Source organism: Brachycentrus maculatus, unplaced genomic scaffold (assembly GCF_059751285.1).
Source record: "Brachycentrus maculatus isolate JH-2025_06_01 unplaced genomic scaffold, ASM5975128v1 h1tg000263l, whole genome shotgun sequence".
Taxonomy (NCBI): domain Eukaryota; kingdom Metazoa; phylum Arthropoda; class Insecta; order Trichoptera; family Brachycentridae; genus Brachycentrus; species Brachycentrus maculatus.
Window position 1 is genome coordinate 830,719 of NW_028281014.1, and position 17,818 is coordinate 848,536.

At 33.3% G+C, this 17,818-nt stretch overlaps 1 protein-coding gene across 5 annotated transcripts in view; it reads left to right on the forward strand.

The window, feature by feature from the left end:
- The window catches only part of chinmo (Chronologically inappropriate morphogenesis), a 144,968-nt gene that overhangs the window by 85,746 nt on the left and 41,404 nt on the right, over window positions 1-17,818 (forward strand). For 4 of the 5 annotated variants that reach the window (XM_088266216.1, XM_088266214.1, XM_088266218.1 and 1 more), the window contains one exon: window positions 14,853-14,995. In XM_088266216.1, the coding sequence (XP_088122342.1) occupies window positions 14,878-14,995 (118 nt within the window). In that variant the 5' untranslated portion in view covers window positions 14,853-14,877. The remainder of the gene's footprint in view (window positions 1-14,852; window positions 14,996-17,818) is intronic. The other variant, XM_088266217.1, reaches the window with a different exon arrangement.

Here is a 17,818-nt window from a genome sequence, read left to right on the forward strand (position 1 = left end):
ATAACAGTTTGTTTTCCATATATTTTTTTACCTCTGTCTGGTTTATCACGATTTATCAAATGCACTTTAAACACCTATTTAATCTTTTCACAAAAATATTGTGTGATAGATTTATCAATTAACTGCTATTTGAATTAGGCTTTTCCAAGAACTGTTTAACGTAAAAATAATGCAACAAATAAATCATTTCATGATTTATTTTCACTTTTTATTGAACTTTAATCGGTAGGTTCTTGTTAACTGTAGTAAATATTATAATATATTTTTATTAAAACGTTTCAATCCTGTAGATCAAGGGTGGTTAACCCGCGGCCCGCGGGCCGCGTACGGTCCGCCGGGTGTTTACTTGTGGCCCACGGAGCATTTCACATATTCTTTCTTTTAGTGTACATAAAACCACCAAAAGAACATTTCACCGTGCTTAGTTCGTATCATATCCCATATATAGAAGTATTTCACTATCGTGATAATTTCAAGACCCATATAATGGCGTCAAGTAGTAAAAACGTTGGACCAAAGAAGAGAAGAGTAACAGAAGAACTGAGAAGTTTTCTCATCATTTTTTGTACTCCTAACTCAAATTTAATAAATTTGTTTGATTCTCATTTTCGTTGTACATTGAAAAAAAAGAAATAAGTAAATATATATGTATATATATATATATATATACATATATATATATATATATATATATATATATATATATATATATATATATATATATATATATATATATATATATATATATATATATATATATATATATATATATATATATGTGTATATATGTTTGCTTTGAATAGTACAAAAAAAATTGTAATACGGCCCGGTGTAAAATGTCATTTCTAAAATCTGGCCCAACTGCTTAAAAGGTTGGCCACCCATGCTGTAGATATTGATGGCTGTTCATTATTTATTTGTAAGGGGTTATTTAGGTCAAGGGCTTTCCATCTTTCCCTCTTTCTTAACCCTAGTGTCTGCTTTATACATAATTAATGCGCGTAAATACTCCTTTGTTATTACTTTGATGTTATTGTAAACAAATTCAAAGTAGATAAAGTGACGCATATTGGGTGTACTCCATATTGGATTACGGTAGATACCTACGCAATTGAGGGTCCATATTATGTATTAATTGCATTCCAGTATTTGACGTTTTCGTCCCGTGAATTTTAATCTGTCAATAGACGTAAAGGTTAAATTGAATTTAAAAAAATATATTTTTAAGTAAATTTTGTTATAAATAAAGAAGTCATTTTCATATTATTTTTGACATCTCATCAAAGATGAAGAAGAATATGGAAGTCTGGGCATTTGCGGGGCTGACGACCGTCATAGGCTGGTTTAAGTGATCACTTTACACACGTGTAACATTCACCAATTCTACCCATTATTGACAACCACACTACTCAAATTCTTATACTTATTCTTCTTCATCTTTGATGAGATGTCAAAAAATAATATGAAAATGACTTCTGTAATTGGAGGTAATCCAGATTTTGTGAACAAGTATTTGGACACACTCAAAATGTTGTAAATAAATAAAGAATTTCTAGTACTAAAATCCTTTATGCTCAACCCCGAGATAGGTCCCGGGATTAAAAAAGATTTTCTGAAACGTATCTTCTAGTTACAACACAATTATATAACAATTATCTGAACACTTGAAAACATATAAAATAAATAATATGGAATTATTTGTAGCTATTTAATAATAAATTATGACCTTGAAATTCCATACTCATGTTAATTTATCGTTTTTTTTCACTTTTAAAAAATCTGTTTTAATTTTTTTTATTGTGAACTAAAATAATATTATGTACTTTGTAGGTATCATTATGGAGCTAGTATGTTTTTTGATTTTTTTTTCTAATTTAGAGTTTATATTTTATAATTAGTTTGAATTATCAACATATTTTGTTACATTGTATTATTGTTGAAATATGACTGTTTATTCTCATGTCCGACTAAATTAATTAAATAATTAAGAGTAAGGTTTTATTAATGAGGAAACGCTTTTGTCGAACAATGGACCGCGACTATTATTATAAATCCGAGGGCTCCATAAAAGTTCACCAAACTTTCGCGTTTTATTAGGCTCCATTGTGTTGGCGCTAACGCCAGTGCTCAGTGGACCAACGCATCATCTCGGAATCGGGTATGCGGGCCCTACACCTGCGAATAAACCCGCCACAAAGGGATCGTTAAAATGGTACGAGATAAGTTTAGTAAAACGATTGCTCCGCTGCGGTGTGGTGGAAGGTGGAAGCCTACTCGCGTTGTTTATGCGTATTCTTTGTTCCGGTCGTTAAATTTCACGTAGCGAGCTAGTTGCTACGGTCGCTAGTCGACCCGCTGTTACGTACCTCGGCTTGCGATGCAGACTGCGTTATTATTCTCACTCGGAAACGACTCTACTTGTGGTACTACCTTCCTAGCCTTGGGTCACGGCACTGCCTAGAAATAACCAGTGCGTAAGCTGCGTGGAACTTCACATAAACGACGGCTCTACGGTTATTTTTGTAAACGGTGTTTCGAGCGAAACAAATCAAATTTTATCCAGTATCAAAGGCGTTGTGAAAATCGCCGATCCCTGTATTTTCCATTTAAATTTTCATACTACGAATTTTTAACTTAATATGTAATTCTGACGACTTAAAATTTTGCTTTAAAATGATGCTTTTACTTTTTTTTTCATTAAAAATAGATAAAAAAAAAATCTTCATGACATACATTTTTTGTTTGAAAATGTATTTTAAGGTCTGCTTTATTCTTTTTCCAGGTAAGTTTAATCGATCTATATTTGAAATTGGGAATCAAGTCATGACATAGTGGGAATCGATCCGTGGGCCTCAAAGTCCAAAAAATAGTTCTACGAGATCGCAACCCGACTCAATTAAAGGTTGTAATTATTATTAAGAAGGTTATAATTTTTGATTGGTGGGAAGATATAATAAAATAATCAAATTACGGAATTGAAAATAATTAGTAATATTTTTTTATAAATTTCTAAATAAATTATTTCGGGTAAAAAATAATGACTCTTTGTATTCCGATTTAATTATCGAGGAAATAATACAACTAAATAAATGTGAAGGTTACATACGGCGTACCTTAAAATATTAGCAGGTACTTGGACATACTCGTACCTATGAGTAGCAGCGCCAGCGTAGTCGGGGAATGAGGCCACTCCGAGCGCCGACTGCATCGGACGCATCGGGTACTGTTTAGGATACAATGTCGAGTATGCGCGCTGGGCTCGGATTCGCTCGGATACTTGCGGAAGAAAACAATAGTTTATGCGTCAGTGACCGCTGCCGTGGCGAAACGTTACCGAAGGTACTAGAACCTTATCCCGGCCGTGTAACGGGACCTAGTGGAAAATCGTGGTGTTGCAATGCACTGCCGATTGCGTGCAGCCGTTCGTTCACTCCAGGCGGGCCAATGCAGGTATCCTAAATCTCAAACGTATATTGACCTGAATAACGTTTTGGTCGCACCCAGGAGTCATTTGAGAATTCGTTTCACGTTTCGGCATTGCATGATCACTACCTTAGATTAGGGAACTACCATAGTAACACTCTCCTTATCATTCATCGTTTGCTTTGTGTGATAAATACCGCTTTAAAACACTGCTTCATGACTACCGATTTCGGAAAAACCATAAGTCGAATGTAGACCCACAAAGATAACAATGCTTTTAATACACAAAATTTACTATCATATTCTCCATCTGACTATTAAGACGACAGTCTGAATAAAGTTATAAAATTAACAAGTACAATTACTAACTTTTTTTGTACCGTTCGAGTTATTTTCTTTTTTTTTCTTCACTTTAAACGTATTTTTTGTGTTGGTAATGATTTACTAAGGAAATCAATTTTTTGAAATAAGTAATAATATTATATTATACTTAATAATAATTGGAATTATTTATTTAAAAAAAAATTGAAAAGCTAAATTGCAATTCTGTACAAACCATTTTATAACGACCGATGTCTTCTGCAAAGCCACTTTTTAACGCTATCGTTTGTACAAAAGTTGTTGTAGTTTAAAAATGTAAATGTTTACTAAATATAAAAATGTTGAAACAAAATAAGACTGTTGAATCTAAATTAATAGTTAATTTAAACCTAATTTATTGTAAACTAACTTAAGAAATGATGAAAATGATGAACGAAAACTGTTAAAACGGCCGAAAAGCAGAAGTCTTCGTAATAATATTTTTGCTACTTAAACTGTAAGTAGATTTAATAAAACAAAAAAAGTGGAACCTTTCATAACGAGCACCTCTCATGACGAGCATCTGTCATAACGAGCATCTGTCATAACGAGTAATTCGCATATCGAGCAAAAGAAAATGCAAAAAAGTAGCTCCCTTAAGGTGTGACATTTCGTATTACGAATTACAGAGAATGGTCAAGTCCCCCTTTTCACGACATTAACTTCAGAACCGGGACTTCCGCGCCAGTGAAAACAAAAAAAAAATATCGCGTAACGAGTAAGATTCTGGAACGAATTTTGCTCGTTATGAGAGGTTCCACTGCATTATTATTTTATACATTGAATTTCGTTATTTTTTATCACTCATCTATGCCACTGGCAATCATGTTCACAATCTACTGCCTTGAACAGTTAATGCACGATGGGCTTATAAGTACATTGCGCGTACTTTTAAAGTACTCGGCAATTACAAAGGCCATTTCGCGTAGAGCCAGCACTCGGATACCGAAATGGAAACGATTTGAAGTTTCATTATGATGTGCAGCTATTATAACTGCATTTCTAATGTTCGATCATTAATTATTATCACGAACATTGAAAGGTGCGTTGGAGAACGAGTTTGGACTATTGATGGACACACTAAAAAGAAGAAAGAACAAAAACGGTGTGGAATATAAAGTACTTTTCTTCTCTGGCATTTGGTAACACCACGGTTTAGAAATAAATTCTTTTGATCACTGATAAACAAAACTTAATGATGACGTACCTGAATTCATTAGATTCATAGATATATTAATATCCTAGACAGAGGCTTTTTGGATTACGTTAAAAAAGCAATTTTAACATATGAGAATCTTTTTTGCGCAAATTTAGAATTGCTCTTTCAATCGTAGTTGTATTTAAAATCGTTATCACAATAACATTTTTTAAGAAAAAAATATATCATTTATTTTTGTCTTTGTAATAAAATATTTTTAAATTGTGATAATTATTATGAAATAGATTTTTGTATGAATGCTTTATGAAAGTACAGGGCCGTATTGTCTATTCAAACTCGTAACTCGCGAAAATTTGCTCCTTGTCAGGTCCTCCCGACGTTGACTGTCACTTGAGAGTATTCGTCCCTGTCTTGGGTGGCTCAATATAAATTCACAATTTTTTTGTAGTCCTGTCCTTTTTCGTCTTAATTTTTTGCTAATCATTAATGTTGGTAGTAGTTTGTATAGTGCTTAAATTATTTTTTTTTTGACATCTCATCAAAGATGAAGAAGAATATGGAAGTCTGGGCATTTACGGGGCTGACGACCGTCATAGGCTGGTTTAAGTGATCACTTTACACACGTGGAACATTCACCAATTCTACCCATTATTGACAACCACACTACTCAAATACTTGGAAGTTCTATATATATGAACCAATTTAGAAACCTTGTTCTTGAATCACTAGAACTTCACTAGAGACATCTATTGGTGAGATGTAAAGAAGCTTTTTACTAAGCAGAAACTCTTATATTAGTATGTGAGGTCCGAATCCTGGATTATAATCACACACATGAGAAACGCCAGAAAATAACATTTTCATTTTTATTATTAAGCTTATAATTTGACCAGATAATTTATTTACAACATTTTGAGTGTGTCCAAATACTTGTTCACAAAATCTGGATTATCTCCAATTACAGGGAGATAATCCAGATTTTGATTTTAATTAAATTATTGCTTAAAAATGATTATCAAATGCTTCAGTTCGCATCGATAAATAAGGTTTCGAATGAATAAAAACATAAATAGGGGAAACGTTATTAAATTGGGGTAATGACGCTGACCTAATTGTTTAAATCGTACGTAATGCGTTCATCCAACTCTATGTCGTAATAAATTGTCCATATTGGGTACATATTTACATCGTAGGTTGTTGTCAATTATTATTTCGTAGTTCGTAGTTAGTAGCTAGGTATACTAAACAAGCAACTTTTAGCTAACACAGCTGAGACACGTAGATATCATACAGTCTCTTGACTCAGCTGTAAATCTACACAGAACAAACTACATGTGAACATTCGTATTATTTAATTGCAACGCTCTTTAACTTCACACATAATATTATTATCTACAATATATAAGACTTGTTAAATTGTTACTAAATATCTATACAGTCAAAATATTTATTGGAACTGCAGACAGTTGGTAGAATTGCATATTGAATTGTTGGGTGATATATCCAAAACAAAACAAGGTTTATTTGGTTGAATTCTACATTTATTTATGCTTATTTTAATACGCGACGCGTTTCGTCTTCTAAGGACATTATCAAAAAGTGTTTGATAATGTCCTAAGAAGACGAAACGCGTCACGTATTAAAATATACATAAATAAATGTAGAATTCAACCAAATAAACCTTGTTTAATTTTGGATATATTACCCAACAAATCGAAATATTGTTCCTATTTCCATATTTTAGTTTAGATGGGCAATAGATGGGCAATGTCGAGCCAATCATGAACACGAGCAACATATAGAATGATTCTCGAGTTAACTTGGTCAGGATTTTCACTATCCAGATCCTGTCTCATCCCCCTTCGTCTCCTTAACATGCATTCATCATGAAAAGCATACAGTTTAGCTTGAAATATTCTTTAAAATAGCTTAGTTTTCTCTATGATTTCAAGAAATTTCTCATTTGGATTCTTGTTTATTAAATCTGCTAAAAAATTATCCAGCAGTATCGTCACACTTTTATTATAGTGACGCCGTTTTTTTAACAACGCGCTTATAATATAAAATCTATCGCAAATTATCTAGCCTAAAGCCTTAGAGAGCCTGTAGTTTGTGCGTGGTGGCGTCGGTTGGCGGTGCGGACACGTGTCAGTGACGTCATGCTGGCCAATCGCATTCCTCCAGCGCGGCAGTTAGATTCTGATTAGAAGATATTAGGTATCTGCTAGCGGGTACCTCCTTGTAGCCAGTAACCAGCGACCATGGCTAATGTTTGTTCCCAAAATCCACTCATTCGCCGAACCAAACTGGACAAACGACAAAACAACAAGTTTTTGGTACTCTTCTTTATAACTGCCAAAGGTGAGTAGTTTTCTCCGGAACATGAAAGATACATTAAGAATTCCACTGTTTAACTATCGATTATAAATTACGTATAATTTCATTTTAATACTTAAAGTTTATCATCATTTAAAATTGTTTTAATGTAAAACAAGTTGCATGGTCAATATCTATTTTGTTGTGTTTTCAACATATTAATTAATTACTAATTGTGCGTGCACTATTAAAATACAATATTATGATGATATTTCCTTTCTCTTTGGTTAATATAAGTTTAGTGATTACTCTTTGTATCTAGGAGTTTTGACAGCCATTTCAATGCCTACCAGATTTATACGAAAATAATGAGGACTTTCGGATAACTGAATCCCAAGAGAATAACTATAATAATTATCATATATAAGTCAATAAGTTTATAATTCGTACATTTTCATAACGGTAATGTGTCTATACAATTTATCCTATTTTGAGTATTATATGTTTAAAAATACCGATTTTTTGTTCTTGTTTTTTTTTTCTTTGTAACGATAAATCGGCGGCAATTTGAAATTAGCTGCTGTTTATTTTTGGGCCTCATTTAATTTCACGGTTATATTAGCTTAATTTGCTTCTTGTTAAATTTACCCTTTCGATTCTCCTCCTCCCTACCACTGCCACTCGTCTGCCTCCGTAGTGTAATGGTCAGCACGCTTGGCTACCGTTCTGGAGGTCCCGGGTTCGATTCCCAGGGTGGGTCAAATAAATATAGGTGATTTTTTCACTCTAATATTTATTCAATACTATCCTGGACTGGTACCTGAAGCGGAGGGCTGATCACCTTTCCTTTGTGTGTTGACGATCAAAATAATACTGTGTTTATATAATGCAATGCCCTATGCACCATTGGGGTGCGGATAAGGGTTTTATTATTATTATTATACTACCACTGCCATATCATTAATTTGTTTTTTAATTTACCATAAAAAAATATGTCTGCGGCATTTTTTATTCATACTACAATATCTATAATAACAACACAGCACTGTGGTATGTTACTGTAGTTTATGGAACTATTTTGAATACTGGAATTTTTTGGACAATTGGTCGTTATAATGGTCATTTTTTTGTTTCATTTATTTTTGGCAACATTAAACTGAGATGCCGCTCTCTTGCTAAAGAATATTCCATAGGTATCTATTTGATTCCTAAATAGGATTTATTATATGTATTTTACTCTAAACAATTACATGTATCTCAATGTTGCTTTAAAAATAAATAGTAATGCGTTTTTTAAATTTATGATTTGCAATGTGATTTTATATTTTTATTCATTTTTATAAATATTTTTTTATCCCCAGTTATTCGGGCTATGTTTATTTGTACTTTTATTAGTGTTAACTAACTAACAAGCTAACTTAGAAATAAACATGTGGGTTTTCCTTGACTTTCGAACATTCTTGAAAGCGTGCGAGTGTTGAATCATGCGAAATTGGAGCCACATATGTTATATATGTATATTTTATAATGCCTGAGTTAACTAATTAACATTTTTAGGAACCGTAGAATGATGAAAAAAAATTCTCAAGACATACTAATACAAGTATTAATTTTCTTTTCCTATAACATACTTTTGTCGGCTTATCCATATTTAATTAATAGGTACTGTGTATTATTATATTATGGTCATTTGTACATATGTAGGATTCATAATTTATTCATGCATTTGATTTTCTCAGAGAGATTCGTTCATTAGTCCATTAAAAATATACATTTATTGTTATTATGGAACTTCATTCGTAAGCATACGCTTTTCCTGCCTTTTTAATGAGATGTTTTTATTTTCCTTTGTGTGTTTTCCGTATAATGAGCGTCCACTTCTTTGTGTAATTTCTACCGATGAAAATAACCGCGCGCCGCAACTAACACTGACCCGCTACCTACGAAATTTGGGTAGGTGCTCCCATATACCTCTAGGCGACCGTACCGCGTGAGAATATCCGCGCAGTCTCTAGCGTTCCCAAGAACATTAAAAGTATACGGGAGGGCCATAAACAAATACGCACTACCTACTACGTACTACGTACTACGTACCTGGCCGGCGGACTTTCTTTTCCCGCCTTGTTGCAGTTCACTCACTTCGGGCCCGGTCATTTATCAAACGGTGTTGCAATGCTGCAATTACAACGCTTGTGCCGAAAGCTTTCTTGGTAACATCTCGGCGCGGGCTTCTTTCCCGCGCCAGCCGACTCTCTTTCTCTTCGTCTCCCTCGCACATTTTCCAGGCTACTCGCTCGGATCGCGACTTTAGCTCGGAATCTGTTACGACCAGTCTTTAATAGCACGCATAATTCTAATCTCTAAAGACCCGAGTTTACCTTTGTTTCTTTATTTTTACGCACCGAATGTTTTTTTGGCTATCGAGACGAGTTCCTTCGTAGAAAATAGGTCATGGCCAGTTGTATATAAAATATATGAACAGATGTTTGGATTATGTACGCATATTGAAGCGAAACAAGTGTGAACATCGACGGTATCGATTTGGTTTTTCAACCGTTGAGGGGTTTTCCAGTACTGATACGAATTGTCCTTTGCTTGTCACATTGAATAACTCTATGTACTTAACTAAGTATACTTATAACATAGTAAAATAATGTGGTTCACTTCTAATGTATGTTTTGTTTTTAGACGATTTATACCTGACCATACAATGTTATGAAATATTTTTAAACTAGCGCTAGCACGTCTTATAAATTTGTAACTAATAAAATACTTATAAAGTCAGATTTGCAATTCGAGGAAAAAATGTTTTGAGACTAAGTAGTTACAATCAATAAACCAATAAAAAGGTACCGTTGTATGTAAGTTAAATGGTCGAAATTATTTTTTATATGATGTATATAATATGTATGCAGTATATATGTTGATACATCGTCGTCATATGATATCTCTCCTGACTTACCGTCGTTAACATTTTTTTTAGAAATTTCATTTAGAAACGATTTTGTATTTTCTAAACGTGCACATGCATTATTTACATTTCATATTAAATTAGTACTAATGACCACAAATACATACAAATACCGCCTGCTGTAAAATTTGAGCAAGCGCAACTTATGACAGTTAGGTGAACGTTGATATTAATAAAAACATTGATAGATACTACAAACGAAACACGAATTCACTACAAACAATTATAAAATATCTTTTGACTGCTTTAGCAAACACTGTTTTTTGTATATTAAAAGCGTTGTAAACTTTGTGGTTTATGGTAATAAAATGACGAATGATAAGGAGAGTGTTATTTAACTTTTTTTGTAACTGCAAATAGTTGAGAGTAAAAACACGTAAATCTAAAATTATATTAGCTTCCCATTCTGTTAGGTATGTGGAATGTAGACTTTTCGCTTTTTATCAAAAGTTTTTAATCGTTTTTTTAATACTAACGATCTCTTCTTATTCGAGAAATTAAAAAATAAAACATCATACTTAAAACCCTGTCTTGGAGATAATTGCGCCTCGCCTCCCTTTTGCGGCTCCCATACATACATGCCCGTTATTTATTTCGAAGAAAGCTTTTTGCGTAATGCACAAACTGTGTTTCTCGCGTAAATACTTTACGACACAGTAAAGGGTTTAAGTGAGAAGGTGATACTTTGCGAAATCAAAACCGCACGCGAAAAGTTTCGTGGACTTAAAATTCATCGCGAACTTCGTCTGGTCGTCTGTTTATATTGAGTTTACCACACACGGGCTTACTTAATACTTAAGGAAATTGTGTAAATACATATTTGCAAAGGGCATGGGAAACGTTTTTATACAGTCCACCTTCGTAACAAGTGAGGTTAGTGAGATCCAGGGTTGTATCCAGATGGGGAACAGCTTCAGTATTGTTGTTTTACCCGGAGCGATACGAGATTGGATTCTGATTCAGCACCCCTTGCACTATTTGATGTAGATATGAGATAATGAATGAAAATATTTAATAATTTATATCTGTGGTATTTTTTTCATTATATTAACTGGTCGATTTCCCGTATCGCGTTATACATATTTAGTAATTAGTGTTATGGAAACACTCAAAATTATGTTTCATAATCAGAGTTAAATATAATATATATAAAAATATACTTTCGATGGATACCCCTTGAAACGGTGTGTTATAAAAGAAATGAACAATAAAACAGTATAAATATATATATATATATATATATATATATATATATATATATATATATATATATATATATATATATATATATATATATGTATATATATATATATATATATATATATATATATATATATATATACATATATATATATATATATATATATATATATATATATATATATATATATATATATATATATATATATATATATATATATATATATATATATATATATATATATATATATATATATATATATATATATATATATATATATATGTACATTGTTTCAAAGCTAACGGGAGTCAAGAGGATGATGTTTACCAGTTCCCGGAAGTGAGTTAATATTTAGCGCCTTCCCCAACCCTTCCATCGCGAGGCAGTTGGTCCAGCGTCTGGCCGAGATGTCCCGCTTCTCGGGGCTCCCTTCCGGGAGGGGCGGCTTATCCCGCTCAGCGCCCCCGCCCAGGTTATCGATTTGTGCATATTGTGTCACACGCGCCTTGCCTTGGTTCGTTAGCCTCCGCCAGACGACCTTGCGGCTCGGGCAGGAAGAGCGGGCCGGCTGGGCGGCAGGGCGCAGGGCGGGCCGCCCCCGCCGCCCGGCCGCTCGCCCCCGCCCCCGCCCCTGCTCCCGCCCCGCCAGTCTGGCTGGGAATTTACGGCCCTTCCGTCTGCTCCTTCCTCGTGCTGCCCACTTCCTGGAAATCTACCTTCCGTTTACATCTTTCAGCATATTTAAAAAAATCCGTATCGCGAGCCCTTTCTATGTAATCTTTCAATCGGTTCAAAATTTTAATAAGCGATTCGTATTTCAGGGATACATACAATAAAGAAATTTTGTTTACAAATTTAATGAAAATTAGCATTACGTTATTTCAATGATAATTTAAATTTACATTATTTAATGGTTTCGTAAATTTCCGAGTTTACTGATTTTAAAGTAATGTCTCTCTTTCCCAAGCATCATATTTGTTTTTGTTTTATTTTTATTATTATTTTTTAGATAATAAAACAAAAATAAATAATAGAGTTTTTGGTTTATCTAACAATTTAGTTTTTGTAAAATATTATTTTACCTACATAAAAAAAAAACTTTTGCATATACATACATATATCGCTCACTCCTTTCAAGAACGTCATAAATCAAAAATCGTCAATTTTCAGTTGTGCATGTTTTCGGAATGCCCAGAAAATGTACTTTATCCCAGCAAAAGTGGCATATTTTTAACTTAATATTTACCCGCTACAGGGCAGAAAGTGTTGTTTTTGCATTTTGAAGAAAAAGTATTGTTTAATTATTTTTTTTAAATATACTTAATATTTTTCAAATGGAGAAAAAACCTTCAGGTTTTACCTGAAAAGATCTGTTGCACAGTAAAAAGTTCAATAAGTGGCTTGATATTTATTTTGAATACATTGTATTATATTTTTAAACTTTAAAAACGTTCTCCTGAAAAATCAAGTTTTTTGATTTATGACGTTCTTGAAAGGAGTGAGCGATATGTCGCTCGAGGAATTAAATCAGGAGCCGAATGACCGAATATCCGACATCCACACACGATATTGACGTGTAATCATTATATAAATTTGGTATTTACGAATTAACAGGAGGTAGAATATCCCGTTTGTTTATTGATTTACAATTGCAGTGTAATTATTTTATGTACAAACAACTAATATGTAGTTTGTTTAACATTCAAAGTGAAAAAACTACATATATTGTTGTTGTTTTATTATATAAAATGCAGTTGCATTAAGAAATTTCAGTACGAAACTTAAAAAATAATAAAATACTTTTTTTCCTATAACATTTATTCGCTATTAATGGTGCATAGGGCACTCCATCGTTATGATGCAGTTTTATCTTGATCGTTACTTATACGAAAGCAAGGTGATCATTCCTGCGTTTCACAGACCAGTCCAAAGTAATATTAAATTAAATTATGGTGTGAAATCACTTTTATTTATTTACAATAAATCCCTCCTCTGGGAATCGAACCGGGACCTCCAGAACGGTAGCTTAACACCGCGGAGGCGACACTGTGTAGTTACGTAATATTATGATACGTAATATTATGATATGCAATACGGTTAAAAATAATACGTATTTTTTTACAACATTTTGAATGTGTCCAAATGCAAATCTGGATTATCTCCAATTATAGAAGTTAGTTTTCATATTATTTTTTGACATCTCATCAAAGATGAAGAAGAATATGGAAGTCTGGGCATTTACGGGGCTGACGTCAGCCCCGTTAATACCCAGACTTCCATATTCTTCTTCATCTTTGATGAAATGTCAAAAAATAATACTTTTTTAAAAATTTATTTGACGCCATAATTTGGCATTTAATATTTAATAGAATTTTCAATTATCAACACTACGTTTTGATGTTTTTTTATTGGGTTATCTTTAAAATAGTCTTTCATTGTATATGGTAGGACAAGTAGTGATAAAAGTATCTCGGGACATATTCGTGCCTTCCGCGTATCGACTGATAGTCCGCATTAACGCTGTCTCGCTCATGAATGAACAAATTTTTGTGACCTAGTTTCCCAATATTTATATGTACGTCCCATCAGTTCATGTTACATTATCACTTAGCATATGTCGCGTATGTAGGGCCTGCAATATTACAAATATATTATTTTACATTTATGCTATAATTATATTCATCTATATGTCTGCCCATTCTCGCTCTTATCTTTACACATTTTAGTAATGTGGTTACCTACAAATACCGATAAAAATATTATGTTCTTAGCTTTATCTCCTACGTGTATGTAGTACATATTTTGTACGTAAACCTATTGTTTTCGTTTATTCTATTCACTCGAAAATATGATTTTATACGAACATATAAATACGAACATATATCTACATATTTTTCACGTATTTACGATTTATTCTATTGAGATTTATGTTTTGCAACATTTTTAATTTGTCCAAATACTTGTTCACAAATCTGGATTATCTCCAATTATAGGAGTAATTACTTATATTATTTTTTGACAACCCATCAAAGATGAAGAAGAATATGGAAGTCTGGGCATTTACGGGGCTGATTACCGTCATAGGCTGATTTAAGTGAGCACTTTACACACGTGTAACATTCACCAATTCCACCCATTATTGACAACCACACTACTCAAATTTTTGAAAGTTCTATATATATGAACCAATTTCGAAACGTTGTTCTTGAATCACTAGAACTTCACTAGAGACATTTATTGGTGAGACATCTATTGGTGAGTTGTCAGCCCCGTAAATGCCCAGACTTCCATATTCTTCTTCATCTTTGATGAGATGTTAAAAAATAATGTAAGAATTATGATATTACCGGTTCAGATAATAGGAATGTTTTTTATTTAATGATGTTAAAATGATTGATGTTAAAAATGATTTATTTTTTCAGATTAGACATTCTAGGCGGCCCGGGGATGGACTCGCAGCAGCAGTTCTGTCTAAAGTGGAACAGCTTCGGTTCAAATCTCGCGACAGCCTTTTCAAATTTATTCAAATCGGAGAGCCTCGCCGATGTCACGCTGTTCTGTGAAGGTAAGTGGAGGAGTACCATACATACGTCCGTAGCCCATGTCTCTTCTCATTAGCGTGCGTGAAAATACGTCTATTCTGAATTCACATATCGGCACATTTCACGCATGTTCCGCCGAGACAATGGCCGGTGACGGATCTCTGGCCGAGAAATCTTTTGACATGTCATCCACCCGAGAATGGAGCCTCCCGCATAATGGCGGATTTTTTACCACAGCCGGAGACTTGTCAACAAACACCCGCCTTGTGTGTAAATTTTTGCTTTTCTCTCCTTTTGATTTATTCTAACGGCAGGCACTTTTGTGTCTTATGCTGACTGCGGTACTCGAGACTATTGTATGCCCGTTGCGGCGGACTAGAATGCGCGTTACTTAAATACGTAAACAGCTTTATTCTACGTGTACGTGTATATACTCAATTAGATATTACTTTCATAATTGTCAAATTTTTCGATTTTCCTTGAAATCTCTTGCTTATATCGATCAAAGTCCTAAGTCATCTAGTCTGCCTTGCTAGTATTATTTTATTTTTTGGATATTTTACAGACCAGTTATATAAATACGATTACATTAATGGGTAACAAAAAACAGGTATTTGTAATATTACAGTTACAAAATTTCTCATATGTAATTTAATATGAATACCTGGAAGAGAGGCGGGAGGGAGGAAAATGGGAAAAGGGATTGATCAAAGCTCAAGTCCAAGATAAATTATGTGAAAATTGGGACTCACCACCATATGAATATCGACTTACTATGTACGCGATCTCAGTGCTGTAAATGTCGAGTAGAATGTCCAATTTTGATGAACGATAAATATAGAAACCTTGTTAAGAGTTTGTTCTACTCGTGGGAAGCGCTAAGGTATCAGTTGTCCGGTGATCTGACCGGGAACCCTAAAACTCACATTAAAGTAAAAACTCTTAAACTAAAATTATAGTGTATAATACGTACAATTTATTGATATGCCAATAATGCTACATTTTGTCACCGGTTTTATACGGGGAACTTCCACGCTAATGACATTCAACGCTTAACATTGACGGAGATTGGTGTTTTTACTTTGCAGGGAAGCAATAGTAACCGTCTTTGATTCAGTACAAAGTTCGCAGTGACAGTGCAGCGCGGTGATCTTAGCGGAAAATATGGAAAAGCGAAACTTGTGGAAAAGTGTAGTACACCTGTCCACACAGGGGCCCCCCGAGGTCCGCGGACTGCGCGAGAATCTGTTATGCAAATGGAGACGACAAAAAGATTTCAGTTCTTAAAACCTTGAATTTACATTTGTGTACTTAACGGCTTCTTGTAAAACCTGCTCTTGACAATCATTTTGATAACCGATAATTGGTGCCGTGAATGGTAATGTGTAGGACATCGTCCTTAACATCACACCACGCATTTCTACGCAATACTGCAAACAGTATTCCATATATTTTAAATCTTAGAATAAATATTTTCCCATATTATTTTTCACGTACGCACAATAATTCGAAAAGACAACGTTTCTAATATATCGCTGGTTAAATGCCAAAGTGCTAAAACGCAAAAAAATATCTTTATTCCGAAAATGGTATTTAAATCGTCAACATTTTCTTATTCGAAAAAGACAACCAGACACCCATGATTCTAAATGAAATGGACATTTCATACGTTAGGATCATGGGTGTCTTTTTCGAATATAAAAATGTTGACGATTTAGATACCATTTTTGCAATAGTTTTTTTTTGCGTTGTGGCCCTTTGGCATTTAACCAGCGATATGTTTATCCCTAACTTTCCTTAATTTTAATATTACGACATAAAATATCAGTGGCAGTAGTTGTTTCGGAAAAATCTTTGATGTTTTGGCAGCATACAGTTTTTGTTCGTTCGATCGGAATAATTTTCAAGGTGGTTAGGTACTAATACGGCTCATTATGTAAATAGTGTTTTGGATACCAAACATTGCGCGGCATAGTATCTTCATAATATTATGAGAGGAAAATGCTAGAATAAATTATCTTTGCATCTCACTTCAAATAACCATAGATGTTTTTCGTCATTTACATAAATTTTTTATTCATATTCCAGAATCGATTATCTGTCATTTATATTACAAATATATCATTAATTCTTCTTATTTTGAGATTTCTTCGTGAAACTTGTTCAGCTTTATTATATATTCATGTAAAGGTACTTTCTATATCATTAACAAAATAACACATTGAGTTATGATGAAAATTTATTATTTACATATTTGAATTTTATATATTTCTTTGAACTATTCGAGTAACTTCATCTTGTGATCGCGTATCTTGTCATAAGTTATAAAAAAACTTTCAGATATTGAGCTTTATAAATGAGCTTTTTACTTTCTAAACAAAGACAATTTTCATAATATTTTGAGTGTGTCCAAAACTTTGATCGCAAATCTGGGTTTGTCCACTCAAGTATATATTTTTTAAATTGAAACCTTCTTCCACAAATCGCTCACTCCTTTCAAGAACGTCATAAATAAAAAAACTTGATTATTCAGGAGAACGTTTTTCAAGTTTAAAAATATAATACAATGTATTAAAAATAAATATCAAGCCAGTTATTGAACTTTTTACTGTGCAACAGATCTTTTTTGGTAAAACCTGAAGGTTTTTTCTCCATTTGAAAAATATTTAGTATATTAACAAAAATAATTAAACAATACCTTTTCTTCAAAATGCAAAAACAACACTTTCTGCCCTGTAGCGGGTAAATATTAAGTTAAAAATATGCCTCTTTTGCTGGGATATAGTTCATTTTCTGGGCATTCCGAAAACATGCAAAACTGAAAATTTACAATTTTTTGTTTATGA